We start from the raw sequence: 20,244 nt of genomic DNA on the forward strand, positions 1-20,244 counted from the left end.
AGTACAGCTGCTTTCTGCAACGTGAACATTACAAACCTGTTTTTATTAAAGAGGGCTGTAGCGGCAGGTGGGATGAAGATGTCCGCTCAGCTACTGAGGAAGCTTTCCTCAAGAAAGTTTCCAGCCACCCCTTCTCATTAATTTCCCAGGTTCATTAAGAACAGGCACAGCCCTGACTCCAGCGGGAGCATAGGGAGTTCCCCCCAGGACCATCCTTGGCTGGCGCTGCGGGCTGCACCTGTTCGTTCCGCCTGTCCTGTGCATCATCCCCGTCTCCTCAAAGGATGGTTCCACAGCTCTGGAAGTTACAGTGTGGGAGGGAAGGCGAAAAAAGCCTAAGGCTTCTTTAGTTTTATGTACAACATAGACAAAACTGAGATAAAAGTCAAATAAAAGCTAGATTGAACTGTGGAAAAAAAGAGTTTGATTGCTACATGTAACTGCTTACTTACTCAACTATTATTTAACTTCAAGCAAAAAGCACAGAAGTGTAAAGAGTCCTGAAGTGCTGGCAAGCAGGCAGAGAAGCAAGGCTGGATGGAGACTCCAGAAAAATTCTACCGTAGGTGCTGCAAATTCTGCTCTTCTCCTACTCCATTAACTACTTTAAGAAGTAGGTTTAGCTGCAAGGATTCCAGTGGAAAAAAATACTATTAATAATTTAAACATAACACAATTGATCATCACTCAGCTGAAAAAGCAGTCTTGCTGCAAAGGTTTATTATGAAATAAATAAAAAGTCCATAAGATAAGTTTGAAAAATCTATTTTATGAAGCTTTAAGATGCATTGAGTAGAATTATGTATGGTTACATTTTAATCTCAAAATAACCAAGTTATTTTGGGCAAGACACTGAAATGCCAAAAGATTTGATTATCATACAGGTGGAAGATAACATTTACGTAGCGTTTTCTAACAAATTGTCCCATCAAAGGAATCTTCATATTTACACATTGCAAACATTAGCTAGATTTAAATGATATCCTGCATTTTGTTTCTTTTTTTTTTTTTAAATACATAGGACCCAGGAATATTATGCAACTGATACCAAATGCCTTGGCCTTCACAGTGGTTATAGAGTGTATCTGCCTCACCGGCCCAGGTTCCCTGTGCTTTAGAAGCATCAGTAACGGCTCTGACAGCCGCCTTTGGAAGCCTGAATACACCAACATAGTTACTGCACAGCCAAGACGTTCCTTGTTTCATTTAATTGCTTATCTGCACCAGTAAGTCCAGTATCCCTGAGATAGGAACCACTGCAGTTGGAGGGGTCGGGTTCTCCGAACGGTACATACGTGATAACTGCTGACTCTTGGTATCAGATGTAAACTTTGCTAAGCCAAGGCTTCAATGTTTTTCTGGTTTTCTAACCTGCTTAATGTTTATTGGCAGCGAGTCGTTTCAATAGCGGCTCATCGTAAACCCAGCATTCTCCATCTTCATGGAATAACTAGAAACAAGGGAATAATCAGATGTAAGCTTTTTACGGCTCGGTTGGAAAGGAACACAGGTTCGAGGGCATTTACACGTTTTGAATAAAAGCTCACCCGTGTTTCCCATGGGGTCTCATTCTCCTTTCTGGCTCTGGCTTCAGCTCTTTGTCTTTCCTCAAGCGCGTGTTTTGCAGCTGTGGCCGCATCAATGTCTCTAATTACTAAGTTGTAGGTTACATCTTTCCATAAGCTGAAAAAAGAAATTTGAATGGAGACTGCTTTATAGCAGCAAAGCGCTACAAGGTTGTAGAAACTTACGACTGGCTATTACTCATCAATATTTGTTTGAATTGGGCAGGTCTCACTTACCAAAAGACCAGAAAAGACCCAATATATATTAAACAACAGCAGCACTGTCTGTTGGCAGGATGGTGGAGGCTGCAGTGAGGGTCTCTGGCCCTCCCTGGAACATTTGGTCTCGACAAGGATGTGAGCAAGAGCTACAGCTCTGCTCTTCCCCATTAAAACCCAATCTGCACGTGCCTTGGCTCTGTCCTGCAGCAAAGGCTGTCAGGGAGCACAGGCCACCGTGCAGGGGCTGGATTTACACCAGGAGTCACACTCTGTACTGCAAACTTGGGTCTAACAAACAAATAAAAGTCTTAATTTGCTCGTTTAACTAAAATTCTTACCAGCGAGACTCAAAGTCATCTTGGTCCTCCAATTTCCTTACCTTCTTCTTAATTATAGGCATTTTCTTGGTATCTATAAAGACAGCATTCTCCTAGAGAGTGAGATTTTAACAAACAAAATCAGTTCTTTATCTAGACTGAAAAGTTCTATACCCTCACATTCCAGCCACTGGTTGGCAGGAGATACATGAAAACACATCATTTTTTAGATTCTCTTCTTGCTATAAAAAAAATCAAGTTACCTTAAGCTAAATTAACAAAGTAAATTCAGGACTTTTAATCCCAAATTCAGTATTCTTGTGATCTTCTGGGCAGCTTCATAGGAATTCCCAACTATTAATGTTTGTTTTTAAAAAACAAACAAAAAGCTTTTAAATCCAAATATTCCATTTCTGATGAAAAAGAGAAAAAAGAAAAAAGAAAAAAAGCTGCTTTACCCCTGTTGTGTATTTAGCGTACATGACACCATTCCATTCTCCTTCAATTGTGCAGAAGGCTTTCTTGTCATTAGGAGAACTAAATAGAAAGAAACAGTCATTTCTTAGTTGTATTACAGTAAATGAAAGATGCCAAAAGATCAAAACTTCATCCTAGTTGCTGTACAGTCTGATTTATATCAGCCCTCAAAAGGTTCATCACCAAAAGATGACAGTTCTGTTTACAAGAGAGAAGTTTTGCATGAATTAGTTCAACTGGCTAAACCTGACAAGGCAGCGCTGTCCCAAGAAAGACAGGTCTTGCCTTAGGGCTGTATCTGCATTTAGAGCTTAGGAAACTAGTTACCAGCTTTCTAAACAGATTTAGAGTGGCAAGTTAAGTTTAAAAGGCTCCACAGACTTTTAACTTCTTCCCCGGACTACTGGGAAACACAAACACTAGTTCACCAATGAATGGTGTCTAACAACGTGTGTCGGGAAGTGATTTAAAACCAAGTTCTGGACCTCGTTTTGTCAGCATCCACTTGCTGACGTTACAGCAGATCTCCAGTAAGACGAGAATCTCCACTGAATTCTCTGCTCTGGGCACCAAACCACCAATCTGAACAAATCAGTAAAAGCTGCAGCAGAGCTTTAATGACACGCTATGAACAGCGGTATGACAAGGCTTGCTTCAGTATTTTTGTTTTTAGGAGAGATTAATGATGAAGGAGAAAATTTAAATTCCTTTTGGTCAACAGCTGAGAACATTTTAGAGCAGGACAAGCAGACTGCAGGCCTGCACAGGTTTCCTTTCACTAAGGACAGGTAATCATGAGCTACGTTACTCAGTGGAGCTGTTCCAGTATTTTACACTCCTGACTGTCCTGAAAAAACATTGTCAGCATTTAAGTAGAGAAAAAGTGAGATTAAAGAAAGAAATCCCCTTACAAAATTTCAGCTGTAATTCTGTGCTTCTTTCCTCCATAAAACGGTTTTGTGTGGAAGACGATGGAAGCATTATAACCTGTCTTGGAGCAATTAATACTGCATTCGCCACCAAGTTCTATCCATGGCACAGTGAGAATAGACCTGCAATTATAAAGACATGTCTTTATTTATACCCTCTTACCTGATAAGTTTTAAGCATGAAATATGAGAAGGCATTAAAAATGAAAATACCAAATAGAGCATTTACTTGCCTTCCGTAACCATTAGGAAAGGTCAAAATATAGTGTTCATCATAATCCAGGCATGTGACACAGCCTATCAAAGAAAAATAAAAACAGATTAAAAAACATCCAGCAAAACCTCTACAAAACTCTTCATAATTTTCTCCTGAATTAATTCACTAAACCCAAGTACCATAAAAAGGAAAGGTGCTGAGCTTTATTTTGATGCGGAGATGCCCGGCTGCTGGAGGAGGCCGGGACAGTTGCGTTTATGTGAAAAACTGGGCCCTACATGATTTTGGCACACAGCGTGCAAGAGGAATCACTGATTCCTAGAAACATAAACTCAAATTACATAAAACCAAACACTGCTTACATTTAACAGGATGACTTTAAATATTTTTTGCAAAAATTCTAGTTGCAGAATGTAAATTTATCTTCTGTTGTCAAATTCACACACACATACCTTGCCCTATGTTATGAACGCCAATAGACATTCCTAAGAATTTTGACTTGGTCCATATGTGAGCATTGAACTGTATCCTCTTGTTAAAACACTCGGCGTAAAATGCTGAAACTGAAGAAAAAGGTATTAAAAACAGCAGCGCAAGACATTAGTACTGTTGTTTCCAAATTCAATCATCGGGAAATATCTCTAAGGGCCTCACGTGGCAACAGTCTGCAATTTGTTCTCACAAAAACAGCTTAAGAGAAAACTTTCAGCTTTTAAATTTGGAGAGAAAACGTAAATCCGAGATTTAAAGCAAGAGCTGACTTTGCTGTCGCTCCTGTCCAGACGCCACCTCTCTGAGCACAGTGCCCGCCAGCTTACTTGGAGGATGATGAGAGACCTGCTCTGCCACGAACGTCACGTTGCTCTTACTGACCCACGGGACTGGTCCTTCTGAAACCGGCTCCTGTGTGACAACAGAGAGGGTTTTCATCACTGCCAGTGTTCACAAAGCACTGCGTGTTTCCAAGAGAAGTTGCTTCCACGTTTAAGGGCTTCTAAAAATGTATTGCAGAGATTTTAGCAGATTTGCCAGTTTGCCAATTCGAAGGGGAATAAATCCTGACTCCTGAAACTATGACGCTTTCTAAAGAACATACAGCCTCTACTCTCTTGTTTTTAGGTATAAATGTATCCAGGGAGATGTCCCCAAATACAACGGTTAAACTGGAAGAGTTATGTATAAACCCAATTATAAAGTAATACTTAAATCCACTTAATTTCTTACTAATAAAAATGGGTGACAGAAATAGTTTTCATGTCTGCTTCTGAGAAAGTCTGATATGCATTTTAATCAGACTATATGTATCACAAAACCACAAAACAACATTCATGTCTCGTGGCAAATCATGAAAGGTATAATTAATCACTAGAAGCAATGGAAGCACAATTACACTACTGTCTATGCCAGCAAACAGGAGTCCAAACATTCACCCCAGAAACAAGAGAAAGATCTAAGCAAACCCACTGGGGGGAACATATTAAATTGGAAAAAATATACGTTTTATATCTAAACAGTCACATGGTTAGACAGACTACAGTGAAGCCACATGAAGCATCTCACAACAGCACTTCCCACATCATCGTTTGCAACCCCCCAAGTTGAGAAGCCTAAATAAAGTATTACCAAAAAAAATACAATAAAAAAAGCAAACACAGCAGCCTGCACTGGATGTGCTGGAGCTTTTCTCTAGAATCAGTGGGGCACTGTGCTGACTATGTTCATGTGCATAAGGCTGATTAATCTTGAGTCTCGTTAAACTTGAGCAAATAAGAGAAAAACTCATACACTGGCAGCTGAATTCAGATTAAGAGGGTGGAACTACTGTTACTGTGTCCTTCACCACACACACCACACTAAGGTACAAAAGGAAGAGTAATAGCCAGACATAGATGTACAACTATTATCTAAGCTCAGAATCAGAATTTGAGAAGCCTACAATAAGATTTTAAAAGGAGAATTAAGTACACAGGAAAAACTGCACTGCTTTCTAGGTTGTAAGTGAGGAAAAGAAATTTGACTGTTAAAATACAAAGGTTTAGAGAAATTATTGAAAAAAAAAATCAGAACTTTGGAACTCAGTGCTATGAAACAGTTCAGGAGAAAAGAGAACAATTGTACAATGTCAAATAGTTCTAAAAAAACTAATAGCTCAAATGCTCTTATACAAGATATTTTAAACCTCTCCCCAAAGAAAAAGAAGAGGGGGGTAGAATCAGTTAAGAAATTACTATAGTTTGTCAGTTTGTGACTTAAACATAGCATAGGTCATTTCAGGCAGTAAATTAATGAAGCTTTGGGAATTACGGGCATGCATTCTAGGCACCAAAAAACATACCACAAGAAACTAACCATATCATCTTCACCTTCAGTGCCTGGTAACACCCAGTGGCATCGGAAGATCTCGCCCAAAATGGGATTGTAAGGCTTTTTAGCAACTGACCCTTTTCTTCCTGCATGAAAAGCTGAGAGGTACCATTTAACCACTTGAACCATACGTTCCTTCGGATCCTTCTGGTCACTAATGCTGCATGGGCCAAAAGAGAGAAAAGAAGGACAGGCACAATGAAATACAAGCAGGTACCTCAAACACAGGAAAGCTTTTTGGATGTTTGGTTGTTTTACAACTAGAAATTTGACTGCTTCGACAGTTTTTCAAGTTTTAATCAATACACAAACAATATTCTTCAAAACTGTCAACTTATTTTTGGTAGCCCACATGGCCATAAACAATATTAGAACCGATTAACGCTCTACTTTAAAAATCAAATACCTGACAAATAAGTCCGGATGTGCAAAAAAGTCAGCATACATTTCCAAGAGTGATCTTCTTTCCAGGATGAAAGTTGGAAGAACCACCTGGGTGAAGAAAAACAATTCTTATGGTTCAAGATACGTTAACATCCCGCACAAAAGCATTCTACACGCTGGCTGAAAACAGCACCCAGAGCACCCACGGCCTCCTGTGCCCGTGAGCTGATTGTGTTCCCAGACTGACCAATGTGTTCTGACATACTCAACTCAGTCCACATTTTCTATAAAACCAAAGATCTAAAAGGAACTGTCTCTTCTGTATATTTTAGTCCCACCTGGAGTATATCCAACTACATGCTGAGCTTATCAAAAGCTGTTCTTAATTACAGTAACACTGATTATTTAATTTCACCTATATGTACACCGCCAATTTTCAGTTATAGTCAGAATCTCATTCCATGTAGTTCCATTGTTTCATGTGCCTTTCTATCAAGATGAAGGTTAATGTTTTCCCTGCTGCTTCTCCTCCCCAACAGCATTTGCAGGTCCCATTCCCATGGATCTGCTGTTGGCTTCAGTGTGGTGCAGACCACTTTTGAAAGCGCCGTCGATTGCTGTTGTTTACTTCAAGTGACGCAAACAAGACGTGTGTTCATGATGCTCGGCAGCTTGAGATCAGTAATTTTCAGCTATTCCAGAAGTTCCCAAAATAGACAAAATTTTTGTCAATTCCTATTCAGAACTGCCAGAAACCTTCTGTAGTTTAGTTGTGAGCTGCTGGCTTTTTCACCAGAAAGGTTTTATCTTTTTATTGTCTATTGTGAGTTCCAGGCTGGACAGTTAAAAGTCATCTACTTAAGGAAATGAATGATAGGACTAATCTCTCCTACTCTTTTTCTGTCTGGAATTACTTGTTTAAGTTTAACCAAGTTGCCTAGAAAGATCAACACCTTCAGAATGCTGTTTATTCACGTTGCTGTCTCACGATAGAATCGCATTGAAGAAAAATCTATCCAACTCTTTACTTGCCAGTCCTACATACAGCATTTTAAAATACGCAAGCAACTTACTCAACAAGATACCAATTAAGCAAAGCATTTCACTATATGCTTGATTTCCCCTTTTATTTCATTCATGTCCTATTGAATGTCCACAAACACTGGGATCTTGTAGATCTTTTTTTCTAGGAAGCTAAAGGACAGGAAAAACATTCCTACTGCATACAGCATTCCTGACATCCCAGCTTTACAGGCATTCCAAGGAGAACAAACAGCTATTTTCAATAGCAAACTATCTTCCCAAACAGATTTTAGCAGCTGAATATATTTATTCTGCATGCATTTTTCCCTTCCCAGTAACAACTCCTATTGAAATATACCATGCTAGAGAGATGATTGCTTAGCTAGCTCTGAGAACAAACATGAATTATTATTTTAACATTGAACTGGTTTACACAGAATTCAGGCTTTACTCCCGCTCCCTTCCCCATGAACAGCCAGCAAGTTTACCTTTGTTAGATCCATTCCTAATCTAACTTGTGACAATAGATGCATAATAACACTCTTATGTTCTTCCACTGATTCTCCTTCCCCATCATCATCTTGATCATCAGGAGGATCAAAGAGATCTAGAAAGACCAAATTGCTTTTGTTTTTCTCTAAACCTTCAAAGACAGACTGTATTTAATTAGCATGTTATATTAGCTGTCAAACCAATATTATTTATAAATGTAAGGTGCTTAAATCCTACAATTCAACAGTCTTCCATTAGCAAAGAAACAGTAGACAAATCACTTTCCATAAGTACCTTGTCATATATACATGATCATACATATATTGACAGAGTTTACACAGAGATTAACAATCAAGAGCTCCTCATGAAAGTTCAGGCAGTCACTTACCAGCATCATTTGTCCCATTAGACATGGAAGAATTGAGGGACTCTGTGGTATCTGGACGTTTCATGCTACTTCCTGTGCTGCTCCGAGTCAGGACTGCAGCAGACCCTGAAGAACTGAAGAAGAGTCATAAATTCCCCAAATTCAGTGAATTAATTCAGAACAAATCATTATAATTTGATATACATAGCCATCAGTTCCCCAAGGAGTTTACTGACAGACATCAATATATGTGCTAATTCACAGAAAACTTAAAATGGACCGTAGCTGATCAAATGGGAAACCCTGCAGTCTAAGATAACAACAATCTGAAAGCATAAAACAGCTGACTAATTCCTCTTTGAAATGTGTAGCATCTCTTAAAATTAAGAAGAATAAATAGGGATTTTTATGAAAGGCCGTCAACTTAAAAAAAAAATTTTGGTAGATGTGAGAGGAAATCGCCTATTTACCAAAAGCTGCAACAAATGCATATGAAATACTTCATGGTCTCAAATTAAATCTCTGAGCTGGTTGCTTCCTAAACTTGGTTTACGTTAGAATTTTGCCAACATATATACCTGATGGAATAGGAAGGAGCAGAGGAGGAAAGTGCATCCCTCACAGATGACTGTGCTGCAGGAAGGGCTCATCTTATTCTGTAACACAGAGTGGCTTTTTTGCCTCGCTCTGCCATTTTTTTTTTAAACTGATGTGGCTTATTTGCTTATTTAGCTTAACTAACTTCTACAAGCAGCTAAGCCATGCCCTTGTAGGTAAAAACTGTATTCAGCACGCACTGCACACATTTAGCTACTTACTCCATACATCGCTTTGGAGAAGAACTGCTCTGATAGAATTCATCAGCATCATAGAATTCATCCTCACTGCTTGAGTAAGAAAAATCTGGGACTGTGTTTGGAGACAGGTTGACATGGCTTGGAGAAGTGAGACTGCTGCTAGGTGCTGACTGCCCACTTCCTATGAAGTAGTAAAAATTACAGATTTAACAAAAACAAACAAGTTTAAAATCCACCAGTTCTAACTTATGAGTAAGATGGTTCAAATCAATCAAGACCAACATGAACTCAGAAGGTATGATACCTTACGAAATTAGAAGTGACGCTTAGTCAGGTTCACATTCAGTTTCATTTAACAGATAACAAGAGAAAGGTCACTAGGAAAATCAAGAACACAGAAAAACAGTAGAGTATAAGGATGTTTTCCCCAAAGCTGTTGATTAAAGGCAAAACAACAATATTGAAAACTTGTATAGATTCATAGCATGACTTATGTTGGAAGGGACCTCTGGAAGTCATCTGGTCCAATTCCTCACTTGAGCCTCAGATAACTTCAAAGTTATACTAGTTTGTTCAAAATCACATCCAAACAGGTTTTAAATACTTCCCAAGATGATTCCAAAATCTTTATGGAGAACCTATTTCGAAGTTTGATCACCCTCACCATAAAACAAAAACATTTCCTAATATCTACCAGAAATTTCTCTTCTTACAACTTGCGCTGACTGCCTCATTCTTTTGCTGCACATCTTCAAGAGGAGCCCAGTTCTATCTACTTCATACCCTCCCAAAAGCTGGCAGAAGACAGCAGTAACATCCATCTTTAGCTTGATCTTCCTAGTGCCGAACAAACCCAGCTCTGTCAGCCTCTAAGTACATCATGGGCCTCAACTTCCAGGTCTTGGTGGTCCATGTCTTTGTAGCAGCCAAGCTGCAGCTAACCCGGTGCAAGAGGGCAGGCTGAGGGCAGCTGGCTGGAGGACCTGGCATTTGCCTTCACCAAACTTCACGAGGTTTCTGTCAGTCCACTTCCCCAGTCAGTCACAGCTCCTCCAAATGGGAGCTCTGTCCTATCGACTGTTGTTCCCAGTTTGGCAAGGTCCATGTCTAGGTCATCCAAGACACTGAGCAGTACTGGACCCAGTATCAACCCCTGAGAAACACCAAATAGTCACTTGGTTGCCATTTGGATCTCACACAGCTGATCGCAAACCTTGAGCCTCGCAGTCCTGCCAGTTTTCACTCAACTTGTATCCTACTTATCCAAACCATCTCTTTCCAATTTACCTACAAATACATTTGTGACAAAATCTAATGGATATGGTTTCTAAAACGGGTTATGTGAATCCTGTCTCACTACTAACTCACAATTTTTCCAAAAAGTCATAGCAATAAAGACAAACCAGGTTAACACTGACACAGACCTTTTGTGGGGGTTTAAGGCACAGCAGAGGTCATTACACAACAATCATCAGAAACTGTCTAGAAGATCAGATGCTTAGAGTAAGACTAAAAAAACCCAAACTTTCCGTCAGATGGGGCAAATACTGTTTAAAACACATATTAGTGTTCTGGGAAGGAAGGGTAGTAATCCATTACCAACAAAATCATTTACATACAAGCTTAGAAAAAAACTTGGGAGGGAGCTGAAAGAGTTTTAACATGATTAGACAATATAATCGACACAACTGATCAGGAAGTGACAGTCAATGCAGAGAAATCAATTAAAAATATGTTAAGTATGTAGCTATGGTTTTAAAAAGACCTTAAAATAGCATAGGAATTGTAAATAGATAATTATAGCAACTTTTGCTTCAAGGCATCTATTGTAGTCCAATGAATGCTATTATTTAAGAGGGAGACATGACGTGCTAACTGCAAAGTTCTTGCGCTGACTACTGCAGGTTGCACTGATGGACACAAGAAAAGAAGCTGGTAATACTCCTGTGTCTTATGTATCCATAGTGGGGAGAAAGAGCAAAATAATTAACACAACACTGTAATATATGTTGATTAAAAGCAACACATAGCAACACATATGTAGGCCAATACAAAGTTATCTTAATAGCTAATTACAGTGGGTTACAGATAAGTATATATATTCGGGTTTTGTTTCTTATACTTCAATAAGACAGTTACACAGAACCATACCTGTACTATTTGGTGTTGGAGTCTGATTTCCAAGCGATGCTACTACAGGTCCCACTGGCAAAGATGAGGGTCGCTGCTCTGACTTGCACAACTGAGCAGGTTCTAGGGGATATATTTTGATACGTTAAACCCAAAAGCTCCATTTGAATACGAGAACTATAACTTTTGTTGGGAAGGAGATTCCACATTATTCCACCTCACTTTCAAAAATTGAATCCTTTTCTATTAAAGCCATTCAGACAGAAAAAATGTTTCTGTCATTATTATCTAGCTCTTTTTTACTATTAAGCAAAGATGGCTTTTAAAAAATGCAGTTATTTAGCTAGAAAGTATGTATGTTTTCTGAAAATTATAGTTTCATTTATTTTAAGAAAGTATATTAGAAATGTAAGCTAGTAACTTAGAGCAAGTATGATAAAATATACCATCTTATCCACAGAACTAAGGGTAGATTTACCTGGGGGCTGGCGAAGCTCCACACCTGCTCCTCTCCCTTCCTTTGCACCACTAACTGCACCTGTACTGCATGGGTGGCACAGAAGCCGCCCACTGTTCCGCAGCCCAACATCTGGATTGCAGCTGCACCCTGCTCTGCTCCAGAGTATTCCCACGGAGGTTCTTTCTGCACACCATACCTGGAGGTATCACCGCTTGGGAAGGCATCGTGCTGATCACCGACTGCTCCAGAGGACTGGGCTGATAAACCGCGTCAACAGGGTTTATGGTGCTCTGAGACAAAAGAAAGAAAAGCACTTTTTTCCCCCCTCAGTTTAAAATAAAAAAATAAAGCATAGATAGCAAGAACATTGTGAGCACAAGAAATGCCCAGATGCAAGACAGCAAATTCCTGAGAGAGAGAGAAAGTTAAACACAAATTGACAGTTGAGGACATGAGAAATACTTTCAAAATGGTAATATTTTAATCCTTTACACAAATTTTACACTAAACTGAATTTGATACAGATTTGAATTGTCCTACAAAGAATCCTTATTTCAAGTTCTAGCTTCTGGTATTCATTCCAATGTCCATTAATAAATACTGCATGCAAACAGTGGAAAGGTAGATACAAATTATCTGGCAAAAATTAGGATAAGTAATCTGTATTTTTAATTTTTTTTTCAAAAATTAATTTGTCCAGATCATAGTAAATTAATAAATTTACCCATAAATTAAACCAAGAATCATCAGCATGCTTACAGCCAGGAAGTAGCTTTGCTGCCAAAACTCTTTTCAATGCAAGGTGACAGTTTTCAGTGCATCTCCAGGAAAGGACATTTCAATCTACTTATGAAGGTGGGTACTTAGAAAATGAAGCACCGATTTGACCCAAGACTCACAGAAGCCACCAACTTCAGGATAGGTTCTTGGCTTTTATACAACAAGCCTCTTGGAAAACTAAATTGCAATGTCTTTTAACCCCAGATAGCATGATTTTGCCTTGCTTCATTGGCCTGTAATTTTGTTATTTGTAATTTAAAACCATTGATCTGCATCAGAACTACAAAAATCTTTGCTTCAATTTGTTAGGAAATCTTGCTGCTGTGCTTTATAGAAGAATATTAAGCACGGAAAGGTCATACAATATAGAGTTCTACTTTATAAAGGTTCTGCTTTTAAAAAATGTAGATGAGCTTTGCCTTTACATTTAGTCAGTATGTTTATTCCTGTCCTCTTTTTAAATCAATATTTAAAACAGTAGAAAGAGAGTTTCCAACTGTCCTTCCCTCTCTTTAATCTATTAATGACTACTTGCATGCAGACTGAGGGAAACAGTCATTTTAACCTTCCTCCCATTTTCCTACTAAAAGATGACTTCTGTCTTGCCTCCTCCTCTTGCTTAACTGCAATTCTGAAATTTATCCTACATTAAAAATCAGTGAAGATTTTAATTATTTTTTTTATAACACAGGATTTATTTAATTGAAAACAAAACTATTACTCCCTTTTATCTTTAAAAAAATCTCCAGCTTAAAATAAATGACATAAAAATTGTTCTGCACTCTCATTGGTGTTACTAATTAGTATACAAATAAATAAGACAGTACATATACTGTTACTCCACTGCATTCCAGCATAAAATCAACATCCCTTACACATCACTTCAACTGATTGTGCAATTATGCATGCAACACAGTAGGTCCCTGTCCCACATATTTCACGGTTTAAAATCATGATTCCACCTTCAGAAGTACAAAAAATAAAAATCAAGATGGTCCTATGATACACAGGATGCTATTGCTAATCTCTCTCTCCCTTTGTTTTAGGGAAACTAATAATATATATGATACAGAAATGTATATGATACAGAAATATGACGGGGTGGGGTGGGGGGAAAATCAAACAAAACCAAAACCAAGGTAACTTTGGTTTTGTATGCAGGGTTGTAACCTTATCCTTAAACAATTCTCCACGCTGCAGTGTGAAGTTTCTTTTGGATGTTTTGGGTGTTGCCTTCATGGTTTCAAAGCAGATGAAGGCAGATCTGAAATTCTCCTACTCTGAGTTTAGTAACAACTTAAAACGAGCCACATAGAAACAGCAAGATTATCATCCCACTGTGGTATCAAACATTAAACTTAGGAAGGAATACAGTCAAAGTGAAACCCTGACCTTTAGCCCAAGCTAACATTGACCTCAATAGCATCAAAATTTCAGTCTTCACAATCTGATGCATCGGTCAACACAGTCTTACAGAAATACCTGGTATTTCTCCCTAGTATAAGTCAGCCCACAGATAATTAGAATAGTGGCTAACCAAATTCAGACTAGAAGTTGTAATATCTATATGAAGTCTCTGCGTTGCAGATCTAACATTCATACCACCCCTACCCGCAGCAGCGTCCAGCTGCAGAACCTCTTTTCCAGGGCACACAACAGAACCTCCTCCAAGACACTACGACCTGAATTACGTGACTAACCACAGGGTAATTGTTCATCTTATTTACAATATGCATGAAACAAAAATCTGCATGTGCATCTTTACTCCAAAGTTCATACCAGAAAATCAGACCACTAATGCTGTGCATAATGGAAAGACAAATAAAGCCTGGGAATTACTGTCAGCTGTAACCAAAACACACTATGATTTTTAGATTTATGTTTTATGGAGACCAATCTCCTACTAAAATTATCTGAAATGTACTCAAGTGACAAAAAGAGAACGAAGAAAGAGAAGTCACGCGCGACTGAAACTAAAGATGACAGAAGTTACATTGAAAGGCAGAAGTTATGTTAAAGAAGAAACATTGCTTAAACAGACATTATACAACTTCACATCAAATGAGCGGCAGTGTTGAAGAGACAAAGTACTGGAAGCACACAGAGAGCTGATCTATTTCCCACAAAAAGATACTACAGATGGAACACAAAACTGCTTCTATCCGAACAATTTCCCTTTCACCTGTTCACATGGCAGACTTTCATCTAAGTGTTCAGCGATAGCACTGCCATTGGAGACATTCGGCAGAAAACTGATCACTGTATTTTCTAAAGGCAAGGGTGTTAGCCCACGTCCAAAGCTAATGACTCTGATTTTAATAAGACACTTGAAGCAGTAAATTAGAGAAAGGAGGTATGTTGCAAAATGAGTGGAAATTCAGGCCTCTGTTCACAATTCTGCAGAAATAAAGGGAGATAAATATTAGATTTAAACTTACTATAAGTCCATCTGCGTGCTTCTCCTCATTATTTTGGTCCTTAAGGAAGAAATGTTACAAATATCAACATAACAATCTTGCATGACTTATCAGTTCTGTGTTAAGTGAGAACAGCAAGTTTCTCTCAGGAATGTTTACGTTTTCAGCCATAAAATATTCCTCATCATGTGATAACGTAACTAAACTTAGAAGATACAATTCTATACATAAGTCATCGCACCTCTGAAGATCAGAGTTTTCCACAGACCTGTCCACAAAAGCTTCAACAATTTCAAAACTATCCTTTCTGCACTGTAGAACACAATTATACTTTAGAACGTAGGTTCTTCCCAAACAGCTAAGAGCCCCCAAAACACGGTTTGCAGCACCAGTGACGCCCTGGAAACCGAAAGACACAGCTCAAGTTTTCTAAAGCACCTTTTGCTTTTGAAAGGCAGAAGGGCCTTTTAAAGTTAAATGGTTTTAACTTTTGCTTTTTGGTATCCACTAGGTTTTAAAATGTTTTTGAGATTATTTACAATTTAGGATTTGGGGTTTTTTGCTTAAAAGCATATGTGAAAGAGCAGGTAACGCATGGAACAAAACCGTCATCAGGGGAAATTACACGAGCTACAGACAAGCTAACGCCCATCTACAGTTGGCATCATTTAAGACTGCACCAGCAACAGTATAGATTTTACTGAATACTAAGCCAAATCTTTTCACTTCGGCTGCAAAGTTCATAGTAGCCACTATACCAATCCATAACTTTGTTCGGTGTGAACCTCAAGAGTTGTCTGCAGAGCATTTCCCCAGATTTCCAGTTGTTAAGAGGAACAAGGGAAAAAAAAAAGCTGTAAATAGTATTATGAAAGTTGCTACAGACTTATGTTTTGATACTTTATACATTCTTCCTTAGCTTACATAGTTGGCAACAGCCTGCTCAAATATCATGTCTGCTAGTTGACATTTCTTAAGAAAGGCTTTCGATGACAAAAATGACATTAAGGGCAAGGAGCTCCATTGGGTTGCAAACTTACAAAGAAGGAAGAATAACACTCGAGTCCAAATATATATATATATATATATATTTTTCAATATACAAAATTTCCATGTTATGCTATCATCTGTAAGACCTAAGAAATAACACACAAAGATGCTGCATTGGTACTGAAGCTTGCTATCCTAAGCCCAGTGATGCACAATCAGCACCGCGGCACGTTGAGGAGTTAACAAAGGCAGAAACGCCACAAAACTGGGCAGGCAAGACTGACCAGAAATGATGAAGTGAAAAAGCCAAAAGATGCAAAACTAAATATTTAAATGATAAAAGCTACATCATAAAACATATTTTTCATATTTCTAAGACCATTACATGTATTTTACAACACACACATCAGCAAAGCTGGGCATCTTCAACTGCCATACACACCAAGGGGACAACGCAAACCAAGTGCTCCACCTACCCATCCCACTTCGTTTATTTTGATTGCTTTTTGATAAGCAACGTATGTGTTAGAACATATGCCTATTAAGCTGGTATTTGCTTCATTATTTTGAAAATGCCTTGGGTCACCAAGTACAAGTGGCACAATTACACACTTGATTTACTGTAAGTTTAATGAAAATTTCACCGTCCGAGTCCTAAGGCAGGTTGTTTTAAGTGTCCACAAACTACTCAACTTAACACAAAATTACAAAAAAACCCAAAAACAAACAACAAGCCAAAAACCACCAAAAAACACTATGTTTGCCTCAGGGTACCCAAATAATCCAAATAACAAATGGCCATGTACTTGAAACACGGGTGTTCTGAGTGTATAGAGAAGTGGTAACAATTTTCGAGGTATGCAAACAACCAGCAGGTAATTGTGAAGTCTGTCTCCTAGCGAGAAAGGCACTGTAGAAGTAAAAATGAGGTGCAGGGGTGGTGTTAATGATTTATTTGCAGCACTGTAAGTCAGCAGCCATACTTGCCTTGCAGCTTTGGGAAAAACAACTTGAAGAATCTTAAAAGGTTCTCCACTGGAGAACAGAAAGCTATCAGTCAGACGCAGTACACTTTTACATGTATAATGCTTCATACACACCCAACTTACAGAACTGTAAAAATAAAGCAAAACCCCCTCTATTCTTAATTTCCTACAGCAGTGAGAAATCAGGATACCAACACAGTTTATAGAAAGGGGCAGGCAGGGGGAAACAAATGTCATGTAGTCAACAAGTAAAGTTGCCTAAGATAGAGAGGAAGAAGATGAAGAGATGAAGTGGAATAAAGGTTATTAAAATAGCAGGAAGATTTGTGGAGGGTATTTTTCACTATATGTGGATTAACTACCAATTAGCTGGACATAAACCACTCATTTACACCACCTTCAATCTTTCTACAAGAGATTTAGATATGGTTTAGAAAAAAATTCCCGCTCCCCATTGGATAAACCCACCTCTTTACACTGGTTAATATTTACTGGTACTGAAAGAAGGACTTGTGACTTCGTGTAACACAAAGCAAGTTTTAGCATTTTTGGGGACCCAAATTCCACCTACTTTTATGTTTAATATGGTAGCTGGATTAGTAAAGCACTGAATCCGATTAAAAAAAAGATGAAAAGTGCCTCTACAAGTTCAGATTTGTCTATTAGCAGCAAACTACCTAATGAGCTTCAAAATATGCTTAGCATCAGCACAAGCTAAGCACTCATATTTCTCTGTCCCTCAATAAACTTTCCCATAGCAGAAATGGAATTTGATATTCAATAGAAACAATAAAGCTAACTTGGCCACCTATTACCAGCTTTGAGCAAGAACCTGAAAAGCAGATTATAATTCTGCTCTTTCAGATTTGCTAATTACATAGCAGAGCTTATAAGAAAAGAACAAAATTTCATAGGAATTAAACCTCTGCAAATAACACCTATTAAATACACTTCTACACTAATGAGCAAGTCATTCGTTGCACAGGGTTTCTCTAACTGCTAACTTAATACAGCAAGTCACACACAGCAGGATAAGAAAACCAGCACATTGCCATCTCATCTATCTAGAATTGACTCTACCAAATCCCCAAAGAATGACAATACAGTCTACCGGTTTCACTGTACCAAAACAATTCTAAATATACCCAGTACTAAACAACAGCAAATTACGAAGTACTGACGAGGCTTTTCTCGCTGTCGTGACAATGAATTATTCAAATAGTATCACTGCATGTTAAATAGAGACTGTTCTAGCTCTGGAATCATGTGGCACAAAACTCTTTCAATGTATCTTACTACTTGCAAAATGGTTTTGGTTTTATATAAACCCGTTAACTAATGCACCTTTTCTTCAGAATTTTTAAGCTACTGCCTGAAATTTGAATTTCACCCAATATGCACTGAGCCTTCTAGTGAATAACTGCTGATCCTACAAGGTTCTAAATACTTCACTTTTCACTGGCTGCAAAATTTTTCACAACGTATCAGGCATCTAGAATGAAGGCAAAGAGCAGTACTGTTTTGAAAGCTACAAAAAGAAAAAAGATTATCTAGACTCGAGAAAAAACCTGAATAACTTAAGCCTATTTCTGAATAAATCAGAATTCATTAAATTCAGCATTATGTTCTGACAGTACCACAAATTAATTTGTTTGCAAAACACCATCTTCCTTCACTTTGGTTTCAAGTTACAAATCACGAGCCTGTAACTAACATATCCCAAATATAGTACTCGACAAAAAACCCCGCCCCAAATCTCACTAAAGTTTAAAAAGTAACAAAATATTTCAGTGAAAAGCATAAGTGCATTACCCATATTGCATACCCAAATAAAACAATTCTTACTTCAAGAAGTTCCAACGTCATCATGAACTTTAGACTTATTAAAAACCTTGTAAAACCAACTTAGGTTATTAGCATCACACCCTTCCCTTTTTCTATTTATGTTAGCTACACTCTTAAATGAAGCAGAAATAAGGGTTTTGTTAAGTTTCTATTCTGTCACCCTTACGTTTGTTGGTGTTCTTATTTAGTCTAATAGCAAACTCTGCAAACGAAAGTTTAGCTCAAAATCAAAGCTTTGTTACCAACACAACTGTTACCATGAATATTAACAGGGCTGACTGCTATGGAACTCAGTACTTCAGAAGCTTCACTAAAATAGCAGCATAAATCAATTTATACCATTTACATCTGTCTATATATCTCCTGGATCATACAGAAAGCACGTTTAGATTTCAATTGTTTTCACACAGATTAACAATTAAATTTTAATTAATATAATTAAAATTCAAAATATTTACAGTGTACTTACTTTAGCAATCTGTAGCAACACAATGCAGTGTTTTATTGACTCTACCATGCTCTAAGAAAACAAAAATAACAGGAAAAAAACCTTGTGTTACTATAATATTTGGTATTTACAAGTATTTTTATTATTACACAGAATACGAACTGCAATATTGGGTGAGAACTAAACGGACACTCACTTCTGTAGAACCCTTACTTTCCCTTCCCCGCTCTGTTTTCCAGAGAGAACACACAGGACAACAGGCAATGGCCATATATTGAAATAGAGGAAATTCATCTTACACATAAGAAAACTCTGTTTTATTCTATGGATGCTTAAACACTGGGACAGATTTCCCAGAGAGGCTGTAGAGCCTCCATCCTTAGAGTTACTCACAACAACTAGATTTGGTCCTTGGCAACCTGCTCTGTCCCCTGAGCATGGGACTGGGCTACAGACCTTCAGAGTTCCTTTCTACCTCAACTGTTCTATGATTTTATGATCCCATAAATCGGACATAAATCAGAATACAGCACCAGAACCAGGCTGCCTCTGCCATCACACGGTTGAACCTCGTATGGATTCCCACTTTTCTGCAAAAAGCTTTACAAACTTTCTCAAGAAAATAAGGTGAATTTCAGAATCTATATATCATAGATATAAAAATTAAATAGACTTACACTGGTTGTTTCTTTGAGACTTTCAATTTTCTGTAAAATAAAAATAGTATGGTTAAATACAGCTCTTCCAGCATCTAGTTTGACTGTACGAACACTACATTTAAGTTGACATAGGAGAAAAAAAAGCAACCTATATGCTAAAGATTGTTTCTGTATAAACACAATTTTAATTTTATAATGGACAAGACAGAAGTCAAACTGACAAGTAAAGCTTAAAGGTGACAAAATAAGGAATTTTTGATTAGTGACATTATGCATATTTACCCAGTCTACACTTTGGTTTTACACAGCACAATCAAAACCAACATACGATACAAAGATTCACTCTAAGTTCAGTTTGTACCCTTATATAGGGTA

The 20,244-nt window shown here is 38.0% G+C and overlaps 1 protein-coding gene across 5 annotated transcripts in view; it reads right to left on the reverse strand.

Annotated features, from left to right (window-relative positions):
• Positions 1-687: 687 nt before the first annotated feature.
• OSBPL9 (oxysterol binding protein like 9) overlaps positions 688-20,244 on the reverse strand; it is a 60,814-nt gene continuing 41,257 nt past the window's right edge. For 3 of the 5 annotated variants that reach the window (XM_065071060.1, XM_021294923.2, XM_065071063.1), the window contains 18 exons: positions 19,888-19,917; positions 19,232-19,282; positions 14,963-15,001; positions 11,941-12,034; positions 11,306-11,407; positions 9,176-9,335; positions 8,379-8,491; positions 7,987-8,105; positions 6,498-6,583; positions 6,077-6,251; positions 4,546-4,630; positions 4,180-4,290; positions 3,744-3,807; positions 3,493-3,633; positions 2,563-2,641; positions 2,126-2,217; positions 1,548-1,683; positions 688-1,450 (listed from right to left, as the gene is read on the reverse strand). In XM_065071060.1, the coding sequence (XP_064927132.1) occupies positions 1,376-1,450; positions 1,548-1,683; positions 2,126-2,217; positions 2,563-2,641; positions 3,493-3,633; positions 3,744-3,807; positions 4,180-4,290; positions 4,546-4,630; positions 6,077-6,251; positions 6,498-6,583; positions 7,987-8,105; positions 8,379-8,491; positions 9,176-9,335; positions 11,306-11,407; positions 11,941-12,034; positions 14,963-15,001; positions 19,232-19,282; positions 19,888-19,917 (1,752 nt within the window). In that variant the 3' untranslated portion in view covers positions 688-1,375. The remainder of the gene's footprint in view (positions 1,451-1,547; positions 1,684-2,125; positions 2,218-2,562; positions 2,642-3,492; positions 3,634-3,743; positions 3,808-4,179; positions 4,291-4,545; positions 4,631-6,076; positions 6,252-6,497; positions 6,584-7,986; positions 8,106-8,378; positions 8,492-9,175; positions 9,336-11,305; positions 11,408-11,940; positions 12,035-14,962; positions 15,002-19,231; positions 19,283-19,887; positions 19,918-20,244) is intronic. The other 2 variants (XM_065071061.1, XM_065071062.1) reach the window with 1 other exon arrangement.

Source organism: Columba livia, chromosome 8 (genome assembly GCF_036013475.1).
Source record: "Columba livia isolate bColLiv1 breed racing homer chromosome 8, bColLiv1.pat.W.v2, whole genome shotgun sequence".
Taxonomy (NCBI): Eukaryota; Metazoa; Chordata; class Aves; order Columbiformes; family Columbidae; genus Columba; species Columba livia.